Below are 13,043 nucleotides of genomic sequence, written 5' to 3'. Positions count from 1 at the left end.
TCAGTTCAAAGGAAATCTTATATTAAACAAACTTTGATCGGTATACAGCAATCCTTGCTTACTGACCACTTGTTCAATGACTATTTGAAGTTATGACAGAACTGAACAAGTAGCGCTTACAATCAGTCCTTGAAGTTCCAGATATGCATGTTATGAATATTTGCAGACAACTTCCATCTGAAGAAAGGCAGATCTACCATGAGTGGACAGTTCAAATTCACAAAATGGCTGTCACGACAGGCAGCTTCTCACAACCACAGTTGTAAAACATGTTTTCTAGCACCCGGTTTAGCTTGTTATACGCTTTCTGTTCACCTTACATTTTATCTTTATTTCTTCATAAATGAATAGGCATACTTCTAAACAAATGACTGGATTGCAGCACTTTAATAATGCTCTCTAATAAGGCCTCTGGGGCCCATAAGGCACCCTGAGGCATTGTTTTAAATAAAGGTGCAGCTAAACATTGGCATTTTGGTTTGAATACGCCATACCTGTATTCCCATTCAATTTTTTTAAAAAAATAAAGTCAGGCACAATGGTTGTCACACACAAGACTGCTATCAATACTTTTAACTTAATTAAAGGTTCTCAAAATCACAATAAAAACCCAACAGATATAACATAATGAACAAAACAAATAAAAGCAATTTATTAAGAAACCAAAATTCAGAATATGGGAAAATATAAAGGCTTTGCATTAAAAGAATAGCTGGAATAATTTGAATCAGTCTTTAGGTGAGGACACAATTGACACAACCATCACTGGTTTAGAATCTAAAACCACACCTTACGTAAGATAAAACTGATGAAATTTTCTTCTTCAGCACTGCTTACCCATCGGGAGAGCCCTGATGGTTTATCTAGCTCTTTTAAGCTAGACATCAAATATCTAAAGGTGCTATGTTGAAGTACTTTCAAACAATGACAGTCAGTCATTAATATAATATATAATATATTGGTATCCGTAGCAGAACATCCAGATTCAGCCATAGTTTCATTCCGTACAGCATTAACATTGTGAACTCTCAAGCTTCCTCCTTCTGTTATATATTCAAGATGGACAGTATTTAATATTTATTTGTTATATATATGTAGGGGTGTGGGTCTATACATACATTGCATATAGTATGTTTAGGTGTGTGTCATGTATGTGTTTCACTTTGAGAGAGGGCAACTAAATTTCATTTTTGAGGTGTGCCGTTGTGCCCACAGTAAAAAAAAATGACAATAAAGATTATAATATCTTATATAAATAATGCTGTTACCAGTCTATTAAATAGGAATGAATATACTTTCCATTCTTACAAGGCTATTGAATATTTTCAAACTTATATTTGTTCCATTCAGTATATAAAGCACTGTACCTTATAATTCTGGTGAGACTCAAAGTTGGAAAGGGGTGTATTACATGCAGTTGAGAAGGGCATAACTTTAACTCCTCGGTATACCAATCCTTTGTCATACAGCTGTTTGAAAACCCACCTACAAAAACAACATAATTGAAGAATTCAAAAATAGAAAGAAATTTGTCAGCTCAAAAGAAATAATAAAGTACAGAAGGCAAACTCATAATCTCTTCCAAGAAAAAGTTTCTTTCTCAACAGATTTAATGTGAAGGTTTTCTTTAAAAACTGCATCTTTCAGATCAGTATTTATATGGTATCTTCGGTGCCGTATCTTCCAGGCCCCAGAAAAAACAATCATAATATTGGGTATGTAAGAGTCAGGGTAGTGTAGTAGAGAAGGCATTGGACTAGAAGTGAGGAAATAACGGGTTCAGGTGGATCCAGGTGAGCCAAGGAAACTCTCTAGATTACTTTGGATCAGGCCATCCTCTCTCAGCCCAAATGATTTCACAAGATTCTTATGGGGAAAAGTTGAGGGGAAGGTGTGTTATTGTATGCTACCCGGAATTTCTGAAGAAAAAGTAGTATATAAATCTAACACAGGTTTAATAATTTTGAAATATCATCTTAAATGAAAGTATGAGTACTATGAACAAGATGTCACAGCAACATTTCTCATCTTACAATGACATGATTGCTGCTGTGGTCAGGAAGGACTTTGTTTTTAGGATGGTTCTGTTATCTTAAGAAAAAGTGCCGTTGTTTTTTCAACCGTACAAGTTTTTCCTCATTCTTCCGAACTAATTCTACAGCCTTGAGTGGAAGTATTCTCAAGTCCATGCCTATTTCAATTTACTTTTCCTAGCTCACCATAAGTCCTATCACATTCCTTTGCAGAATTGGTGCTTTGCCATCCGTATCTCAATTTTCATTTCACCCTTATAATTTGTTTTCTGCTACCTTTTCTTCTTTTGGCTTGTTCTTCTTAAGTAGAAAAGCCTATTCCCACCTGCCCTCTGTAGCTAGCCTAGAATGAATTAATGGTAAAGATAACCTGGCCAAATTTAAGGCAGCAGAGCACATTGTTAAGAGGCTCCCAGTTTAAAACTATGTTGGGTAAGCCAGAAACATGGCTTTTATTGCTGGCACACATAAAAATGACAAAAAGAATCTGCATAAACCACTTTTAATAAGAGATTAAATATTTCTTTGCATTTATTATTCATATTTTATTTAATAAACAGAGCTGATAATGATGATGACTGCCAACCATAGAAAGGTAATTCAACTGTTTCTTCTCCTGGTGTAATGCTCCCAAAAATAGAGATCCTCCAAACTCAAATTGTGCTTTCTTTGGGATTTTTTCCCCCCTTAGGACCATAGCTGGAGAAATTAAATTCCCTTTCCATGCCTGTTGTAATCCAGATAATGATAAGCCTCCTACTGTTTAATGCTATTTGCATTTAAAATGCTGCCCATAAAAGCACACTTAGCTGTTTTATATTTTGTTAATCACATTCTGCAGCAGTAAATTACCATTCCAAAACAATATAATCAACATAGTCCAATATACATTTATGAAATATGAAGGTGATTTTATGTCCCTTTTCCAAAGGATAAATGGCTACTTCAGTGAAAATAAAGGCATAATATAATAGGACACTCACAGACTGAAAAGTGGGAAGCTGCTATGCTAAATTTAAATCAACTAGTCCCTCTTGTGGAATTTTCTCCAAGTACAAGAATATGAAATTCCACACCAACTTTTTTCAATTATTTTAACATTTGAACTCACTTGTAATATACAGTATATACTTGTAACAATATCAGAATAAAGTCATATTTGCAAAAACAAGCTGAGTTTTGCCTAACTCTGACGAAGGCAGAGATATGAGAGCCAATTAAAGCACCAGAAATTAGGAAACTGTGACCTCTAGTCCCATCTTAGGCCCAAGACAGCTTGGTGACTTTGGGCCAGACACTGTTCTAGGAATGAAGCAAGGGCAAACCATTTCCAGTATCTTGATAAAAAGAGACTTGGCCAGGCAGGTAGTAGGAGTCAACACAGACTCAAAGGGACGGACAGACGGACACACACACACATGAGATATAGATATTTGTGCCTATCCCCTGCAGTTTTCTTGGCAGCATTTTTGGAGGTTTGCCATTGCCTTCTTATTTGTTTCAATTTACAAGTAATTTGTTTGTTTATATATTAAATTTCTTAACCGGCCATCTCCCTCACAGAGAGGCTCTGGGAGGTGTACAATTAAATCAATACAATAAAACACTGAAAATCGAATAATTTAAGATTAAAAATTTAAAAGGGCAAAACAACATTATAAAATTGCAAGATGGAAAGAACCAGGATGAGGAGAGAGTTGTTAATACAGGCAGGGAGAGGGAACTCACGGGGCCAAAGAGCCCTATGGTTGTGTGGGCCCCTGTGTCCCCCAGGCAAGGCTACACAGCCAGATTTTGACCCCTTTACGGAAAGCTAAGAGATTGGGGCCTTTCCTCATATCTGAGGGCAACTTGTTCTACAAAGCAGGAGCAGCAGCAAAAAAAAAGTTGTCTTCCTTGACCTGCCAGTCTGAATTCTCTGACTGACGGGGTCTGAAGCATGCCTTCCCTGCCTGAACCAGTGGGTCGGACTGATCTAATGGGACAAAGCCGGTTCGATAGGTAACCTGGCCCTATGCCATATAGGGCTTTACAGGTAATGACCAACACTTTGAATTGGACTCAGAAGCAAACCCAATGCAGTTTGTGAAGCTGAGGTGTTATATGTGCCCTTCTTTGGTTCTAATTTCTAGTTCTCAGTTAACTACAGCAATTGAGACTGGAATTTCCAACACTAAGCAATATAATCATAAAACATATCATGTGACTATGTTGCCTCGTGACAGCCGTTCCAGCTCCCCTGGTAATAATAATAATAATAATAATAATAATAATAATAATAATAATAATAATAATAATAATAATAATAATAATGATGATGATGATGATGATGATGATGATGATGATGATGATGATGATGATGATGATGATGATGATGATGATGATGATAATGTTGGAAGGGACCTTGGAGATCACTGTTATTGTTGTTAAGCAGATCACCACAGGTCACTAATGAGGATATTATGTGGTTACTATTTGGCTTCCCCATTGACTTTGCTTGTAGGAAGCTGGCAAAGGAGGATGCAAATGGCAAACATGTGACCATGGTATGCTGCAACATCAACTGAGCCCCAGATCCTGGAAGCAAACTAGCAGCCAATGTAGCTTGTGTAACAGTGGTATTACTCTAGGGGCCCTCCAAAACTGTTCACACCGCTGCTTTCTGTATGAATTGTAGCTTGTAAATACTCTTCAAGGGTAGCCCCATGTAGAACACATTACAATAATACAAACAAGAGATAAATAGGGCATGAGTGAATGAGCGTAGGGCCCCATGATCCAGGAAAGGGTACAAATGGTACACAACACAAAGTTGTGCAAAGGCTCTCTAAAACAACAACAATAATAATAATAATAATGTTGGAAGGGATCTTGGAGGTCATCTAGGGACCTTGGAGGTCATCTAGTTTCTTGCTTAGGCAAGAAACCCTATACCATTTCAGACAAATGGCTCTCCAGTCTCTTCTTAAAAACTTCCAGTGTTGGAGCATTCACAGCTTCTGGAGGCAGGTTGTTCCACTGGTTAATTGTTCTAACTGCCAGGAAGTTTCTCCTTAGTTCTAGGTTGCTTCTCTCCTTGATCAGTTTCCATCCGTTGCTTCTTGTCCTCCCCTCAGGCGCTTTGGAAAATAGCTTGACTCCCTCTTCTTTATGGCAGCCCCTTAGATATTGGAACACTGCTATTATGTCTCCCCTCATCCTTCTCTTCATTAAACTAGACATATCCAATTCTAGCAACTATGACTGCCATGTGCTCCTTGAACAGGAATCATACGGGAAAATAACCCCTCCTTTCTCTACTACCCAATTATCTGAATTCACAGGACTGCTTCTGCTAATTGTACTTCCCCTTAAAGGAGAAGCTATCAAGCAACCTGTCCCAGAACATGGCTGATGGAGGAATTTGGCTTTAAAAGACACATAAATACAGCATAAAGAGTTCAAGAGGTTAAACAATACTTACCAGACAGTCTCCATGAATTCTGGATAAAGAGTTTTATAATCATTGTCAAAATCAATCCACCGCCCAAGTCTTGTAACACTGGTCTGAAAAGACATTAAATACAACACACATCACAGCTCAACGTAGCATGGACATAGCATGTATGCGTAATTACTTTTTGTTTGTTTGTTTCTGTTAAAGAAAAGGGGGGAGACCAATTTTCTTTGGTGGTAAAACGAAAATATTTTCAGGAACAACTTTGTTTTGAAATGTTAAAAAGCAAATTCCACAAGGTATGCAGAGGTTGCAGAATCATGCTATATTGCAGCATCATTCTTGAGAGAGGAACAGAATGGTGCCCAATGCTCTTGTCCTGCTGAAACTATTACAAAAAGCATTCTGATGCCATAATAATTAATACCCAACAATCAGAACTCAATGAAACTGAACATGGATTTTTAACTGAATAATTCTATGCAACCAGAGGTTTTTGGTGTTTCTCTCTCTCTCTCTCTTCTCTCTCCTCTCTCCTGTGTGTGTGTGTGTGTGGTGTGTCTGTAGACGTGCCTGCAGTTTAAAATTTAGCAGCTTATGATTAGCTTTTTAAAGCAGGGAGGACTACAAAAATAATCAGTCTCCTATTCAACATTAACAATCCATCCAATTTAAGCTGTGCTTTTTGAATCAGCTAATCAACATCTAAACTAGGATAAAGAATAGAAAAAAAAAACCTGTAATCTTCTTACTTACTCTCCATTCTTGGGAATACCTCATCACAATTCCTCGACAGTTGCGATTGTATTCTGCGATCCCCATTTTTGCAACGTCTTCTGGTCCTTTGATGCCTAGTGCTTTGTCAATTTCATACTCCTAAAGAAATGAAAAGCATGATTTCTTGAATGAAAGACAGAATATTCAGATAGACAGACAGACACAGACAGAATTAATATAGATAGGGATGGATGGACGGACAGACAGATGTCAGAGAGACAGTAAAACCTGCTAAGTATAAACAAAATATTTTTACCATCTTTTGCACACACAAAAAAAAGGCTGCAAGCACACAGGTCATCTAGCACATAGCTTTTATAAAAGACTAAGCTAAGTTCAGACTGCATAGCAGTTTGACAAAGCTGAAATAACTACAAAATCAATAACATTTTATTTTTCAATCCAAAGACCTTTAAGAGTGATCTTTGCACTGTAATAACAAACATATTGTAACAATGTCCTGCAATGGGTTTTCATGTTTACGGTTTCTAGATCATTAAATTATTAAATTATTAAATTTTACACATCATTAACAAATATATTTATATTGCTTCAATCTGATTTTTAAAGTTGCCTCTAGTCAACAATATATAAAATGCGAAAACAGTATATTAATTGTAATATTAATAAACTCAACCTAGTATTATAAATATGATACATCAACCCACACTACAACATTCAACATGCAATATCTTATTCCGCAGACTAATCTTCAGAGGCCTTCCAAAATAGCCAGGTATTCACAGGGTTTCAAAATGAGAGAAGAGACCAAATTCTTCTACAAAGGGAGCTCGCCTTTGGGTACTCTCTGATCAGATATCCTTTATGCATTAGGTGGGCAGATTCTATCTGAAATAAGCAGACTTAAGCAGAATACAAATCATGGGCGGAATGGATTCCCATTCCTTCACCTGAACTTTCCCTAAATTCCTTACAGATGCCCCTAAATGTAAGCAGAAAGTTGGTAAAGTATCAGGAACAGATAGTAAGGGCTGGGCATGGGGGGGTAAGAGAGTAATGTAAAGGAATATTAAAAGTCATAAAAGCAGTGAAAATGTTACCCAGTCTGGTAACAAAATGTCTGCAAGCAAACAATCAAGCTCAGAGAACACCAAGAAGTCCACAAGGTCATAAAAGCCCTATTATGAAGCAGTGGATGCAGCTGATCCTTCCGAAGTTATTTTTGAGACACAAATTGAAGCACCAATTGTAAACAAATTTCAAAGTAGTCCTTTAAAAGATTTATTTTTTTACAACCTACAAAATTATTATCAGAATGAGGAATCAAACTCTGACTGAACTGGCTCCAGTATGTAGGACTGCCTTTGCTATTTTTATAGAGACTGAACTGACACCAAGGCAATTAAGTCAGCCTTTCTGTGAGGAAAACAAGTCAGATCAATGATCTCTATCAGTGTAGTTACAAAGCTTGAATCAGATGACAATGGATAACCAAAAGAATAATATATAGAAACAAAGATGTTAAGCATACCACAGGCAAACCATGGCAATCCCAGCCAAATCTTCTGTCAACGTGAAACCCACTTTGATGAGCAAATCTAGTTACTATGTCTTTAATGGTTCCTGCAAGTATGTGGCCATAATGTGGAAGCCCTGTGGCAAATGGTGGACCATCATAGAAGGTAAACCTAAGAAGCAAAAAAAAAATACATAGCACATATTTAGAAGCAGACATCTTTCACAGTTTAATCAGCTTTTTGATTATTATTTCGAAGAAGTTTTTAGGTTTCTAATTTGAGAGCCAAAAAAAAAAATATTTGAGTTGTATCACACAAATTCAGATATTAAGCTTCAAAAGAAAATATCTATGAAGAAAGATATTAGCTGTGGTCTATTTATAAAAGTTATGGGAATCTAGGAATGTACTGTCTTACCTAGGTCTATTTTTGGACTGTTTGAGACATTCTTGAAAACAATTAAGTGTGTTCCAAAGCTGCAGTATTTTCTCTTCTTCCTCTGGAAAGTTTATGTTCTCTGGGACTTGCTGAATCATCTTCTTCCTACCCGAAACAAAGCAATATTTAAAAAGTTAAAATATCTCCAATTGCTCCAATTATTGTAAAGTAAATTTACAATAATTCAGAAATGTATTTCGAACTGCTGCATCACAGAACATGTCTAATCAGAGTTAAGTCCTACTGTATATGGAATTAATTACTGACTATTCATTCTTTCTTATTATCTTTCTCCTGTAATGTTTAGGACTGCAGTTCCCAAAGTGAGCTAGCAGGTAATAGCGTTCTGGTTAAATATTATAAGCAAAAAAGCTGGAGTAAATTTTTTAAAACAACAATACTGAATCTGTTACAAGGACTCTGCTGGCAATCTATCTGCATGTACTATAATACAAAGCCAGCATTATTCATTGTAAATATGCACCATTCCATTCAAACTCAGTAGTTATGAATAAACAAGTGTATTGATAAATGCTGCATAATCACTCCAACTTGGCTTTTCTAGTGAGTAGGACACACCTATAAGCAACAATCTGCCCATCTAATGATTCTATGCACCTCTAGAGCTCCATCCACATGTGTTGCTAAGATGCTGATATGATTTGTCACTGTTTAACACCAACAGCACATACTGAAAATTAGCTAGTCCACCCACTTCTACATCATGTCCCCCCAATAACAAGAACAAGTCCAGGCATCAGCTGCATGTTTCAATACTAAATAAAAACAGGAAATCTTAAGCACTTATTTTTTTTAATTATTTCATGCAAACTAGAATTCCAGGCCTGTCACTTTCAAACTTGCCAGAAATTGGTAGCAAAAGTCAAAGGCTGACTTCATATTCCAACTTCTTAGAAAACAAATAAGCCAGGTGTTCAAGTTGAATGCCAAACATATCACAAACAAATAATGGAAATTTCCTGTTTTATTGCACATTTGCAATGACTTTAGCACTGCACACCAAAGCAAACATGATATTCTTCCCACAGCATCCCTTCATTATAGTTTTTAGATCTACTGGTTTGGTCTCAAATATCCTCATGTTGCTTACTGAAAAGGTGTTTTTCCCTTCCTGAAAAAAAAAAGCAAAAAAAAAAACCCAACACACACAGGCACAGCTCTAAGTGATTCACTGTTCTTGCTGCAGTAAAGAACTGCACCTGTAACAGGAAAGCAATGTAACAATGACCGGGCTATGGAGGCTGCTAAAATATCAGACTCCATGCATATGCCAGAGTATTTATTTTTGGCCCATTTCTACCAACTGAAACACTGTACTGAGTCAACAGTATTCAGTAACCACAAGGCACATTTTAAATATATTAATCTAATCTAATACAATACAACAGAATAAGTTAAGCATTTTGTACTTTAGTGGAACATTTGACATTCTGTGTGCAGGTGCGGATGAGTGTGGGTGTTCCTGGGTGTGGGTCTACCCATTAACCCCTTGCACCACTTTTCCCGCAATCTAATGTGTCAGAATTTAATTCCCATAATTTCCAATCGGCATGAATAAAGAATTTAGGGGTCGATTTAGCAGGAGGTCACTACCGTACTGTATTGGATTCTCAATAAGGAATGAAATTTCAGCTTTTCTTCAACTGTACGAAGAGAGCGTTCGATTTTTTTCTAGAAACTCGGCCAGCGCCCCGTAGCACCAACGGCTCATCAGCAGTTTTCAATCTACCTTGCGCGACAAGGGGCTTCTTAACAGACAAAGACTGCCGCCCACTTCCCCTTCCCCTTCCCCGCCCCCTCTCCCTGTCTGCTTCCCCAAATGCTCCTCCAGTAGAGACACCAACCGCCTCACCTGCCTCTAGGCCCAGCAGTAGCTGCAGCCCGCGACCGGCTAGAAATGATGCAACCCAAGAGCAAGAGAAAGCATGACAGGAAGTCGAGAAAGGAATCCACGCCTCTCCCCTGGCGGCTGATCCAATCTCTCCGACCATAGGCTGCAAAGAAGGCGGCCCCGGATTGGGTAGGACGCGTCTCCCCAGCAACTGTAACTCTCAGCCAAGGGGGACGGGACGTCAAGCGGCGGCGCACGGCTCAAATGCGGCGGCTCCTTCTCCTTCCCTTTTCCTCGCCCAGGAAAACCAGTTCGCGCCGAAGAGGAAGCGGCGGAACCGCGTCTGCCGGGGGCGCGTTAAAGGCGGCGAGCAACGCGGCAGGCGGAACCTGGAGGCATTCGGAGCGTTTTTTGCTGAAAGGGGAGAGGAGATGGAGGGAGAAGAGGTCTCGGGTTTCGGTCACATCATTTCACCATCCTGATTACCAGTGATCCAGTGACAAGTCTTAAATTCTGTGATTTATCCCCAAATACAGTTGGTTTAGTGACCGTCTGAAGTTACAACGGCACTGAAAAAAGTGACTTATGACCATTTTTCACACTTGCAGCATCCCCGTGGTCACGTTATCAAAGTTCAGATATTTGGCAACTGACTCATATTTATGACGGTTGGAGTGTCATGTGATTCCCCCTTTTTGTGACCTAACCAGCAAAGTCAGTGGGGAAACCAGATTTACTTAACCGTGTTACTAACTTAACTGAAGTGATTCACTTAACAGATGTCTCACTTAACAACAGAAATGTTGGGCTCGTTTGTGATTGTAAGTCATAAGGACTACCCATTTTCTGGATTGGTATTTAGAGAAGTGAATGTTATTCCAATTTCCACAATAAACATAAGCTAGTAAAGAAAATAACATTAAGGGGGACTTTGCCATATGGAAGTGATTATTGTACAGGGAGGCTGTACAATATTTTCCTTTGTACCAATTTTCAATACATTTAGCTATTCAAAAAAACCGTTTTGTTTCAACCACCATCAGATGAAATGAAAAGAACGCAATTTTTGTCTTTCCTTCAGTGTGATTACTTGGGTAAAGAAGTTCATTGCATCACACATTTGTCTAGGGTTCTTAACTAGTTTGTTTCAATTGACCCAGTATTAGGTTAGCATACTATCTTGAATCATCAAGTAGCCAAACAAGCTTCTCTTGCACAAGACACAGACAAAAATGTGGTTCAGCTACTTTATGATTCAGTGTTTCTTTTACTTAGTGCCAGTGTTTACTTCTAACTATAAAAGTTCATATTTGTTTTTGTCTTTTTTAAAAGTACTGTAGTGAGGTTTAGGAAAAAATAATCTCTCCTGGAATATAACACTTGACTGAGAATGTTAACAATATTGTAGAGAATTTACAAGATCAGCATCAAGTACTGTAGGAACCTTGTCAAAAAGTAAATCTAGCCTTCTTATTTTTATAATTCATCTGTCACTCTTTAAACCATGCTTTTGCTAGATACATTTGCTACTTTTCCTGATTTCTTTACATCAATCTCATTTTCTATTTGCTGGAACAAGCAGTCTATGACTTATGTTGGTATTTAGTTTTGCTCTAAAATAAACTTCAGAGGTTATATCTCTCCCTGCATTACTATTGTAAAATTTCTTTTATCAGAATTAGGTGACTTACTAAAAGATTTCAAAATAAATTGTGCATTACTGGATATGTGTCTATTATCACCATTAGAACATTTTTCTGTGTGCTTGCACATACATGAAACTACCAATAGAGGGTGTATTCTGAAGAGTTGCTATGTGCTACTGTCACTCAAGAGTAGAGTATTAACATTTGACTATATTATTTGCCTGCCATAACTTATTTATCTCAGCACTTCCTGATCTTCTCCATTCGTCATTTCAGGACAAGGAAATCTTGAAATCATAGAATTATTTCCATTTGCAATATTTTGAAAATATTTAGCTGTTCTAAAAATATTTTTGTTTCAAATGCAGTCATCACAATTCAAACAATGAGGTAAAAAAGACCACATTTTTATTTAAAAAATTGTCTTTTCTTCAAGGAATGGGGAAAGGATGATTAACGGAGATGGGCATGATTAACATTTTAATGATGATGTGGAGCATTTGGAGCAAACATACACCTATCAGCATATATCAGTGTATATTAAATTTGGCTTTTCCTAAGCTGCTGCAGAAAAAGATGCAATTTCTTTAAGGTGCTATGGGAATGTATCCAAGTGCTACATATTCCCTTTCTTCCTTCAAGTTCAGATTGCTGCCCAATCAAAATGGCTTTAATATGACACTCAAGACTAAAGCTTAACTCCTATACCTCACAGGCCAAATATTGTACCATGCTAAATTTAATTATCTTATGCAAGTTTTGCTTATTTTAATATGTAGAACTGGTTCAATAAAAAGAGAGGACACTTCTTGCCTTATAAATGATTTAAAAATAAATACATGTCTAAGATCTCAGAAGAGTAATCTCAAGAGAAATTAGCAGTGTACTTAAAAATGCCAGATATGTAAAGGCACTGTAAAAGCAGTGATGTAATAAAAACAAAAGCAGTCATTGAATATAAAAGAAGCAGTCATAGTTTTTAATCATTGTTGGCTTCCTCCTACAAGCAACAGAAAGTTTGAATCATGAGGAGTGCAACTCTGAAACAATTTCTGTGCTTGTGGTTCATTTAATCCACACACTTGAGGTAAATACAGATAATGGACAGAATAAAATAGCAATCTTTTTTGTAGCAATAAATGCTTTTGATTCAACCAGTTTTCAAGACATTGCTTAGTACAGGGGTGTCAACCTCAATTTCATTGAGGGCCGCATCAGCATTGCGGTGGGGGTGTGTGGCCAGAGTGGGTGCGGCCTACTGGGCTGGCGGGGGTGGCCAGAGGGTGCGGCCTACTGGGTGGGCGTGGATGGAGTGGGTGTGGCCTACTGGGTGGGCATGGCCAGCTCTACATCGTTCACGTCAAGGGTGCTTGTGGGGGCCTA

The 13,043-nt window shown here is 37.7% G+C and overlaps 1 protein-coding gene and 1 non-coding gene across 2 annotated transcripts in view; both read right to left on the bottom strand.

Annotated features, from left to right (window-relative positions):
- IARS (isoleucyl-tRNA synthetase) overlaps nt 1-10,097 on the bottom strand; it is an 85,326-nt gene extending 75,229 nt beyond the window's left edge. The window contains exons 1-6 of the mRNA XM_015821335.1: nt 10,036-10,097; nt 8,142-8,267; nt 7,739-7,895; nt 6,226-6,345; nt 5,497-5,579; nt 1,368-1,485 (exon numbers count right to left, since the gene is read on the bottom strand). Of these exons, the coding sequence (XP_015676821.1) occupies nt 1,368-1,485; nt 5,497-5,579; nt 6,226-6,345; nt 7,739-7,895; nt 8,142-8,260 (597 nt within the window). The 5' untranslated portion in view covers nt 8,261-8,267; nt 10,036-10,097. The remainder of the gene's footprint in view (nt 1-1,367; nt 1,486-5,496; nt 5,580-6,225; nt 6,346-7,738; nt 7,896-8,141; nt 8,268-10,035) is intronic.
- On the bottom strand, nt 9,397-9,530 carry LOC114922913. Its single transcript, XR_003810523.1, has one exon. It is a non-coding gene; the product is annotated as a small nucleolar RNA SNORA84 (small nucleolar RNA).
- Nucleotides 10,098-13,043: the final 2,946 nt, after the last annotated feature.

The sequence above is a fragment of the Protobothrops mucrosquamatus genome, unplaced genomic scaffold, assembly GCF_001527695.2.
Source record: "Protobothrops mucrosquamatus isolate PMUCROS unplaced genomic scaffold, P.Mucros_1.0 scaffold1308, whole genome shotgun sequence".
Lineage (NCBI taxonomy): Eukaryota > Metazoa > Chordata > Lepidosauria > Squamata > Viperidae > Protobothrops > Protobothrops mucrosquamatus.
The sequence above is the reverse complement of the archived record's forward strand: the minus strand, read 5'-3'. Positions and strand labels throughout refer to the sequence as shown.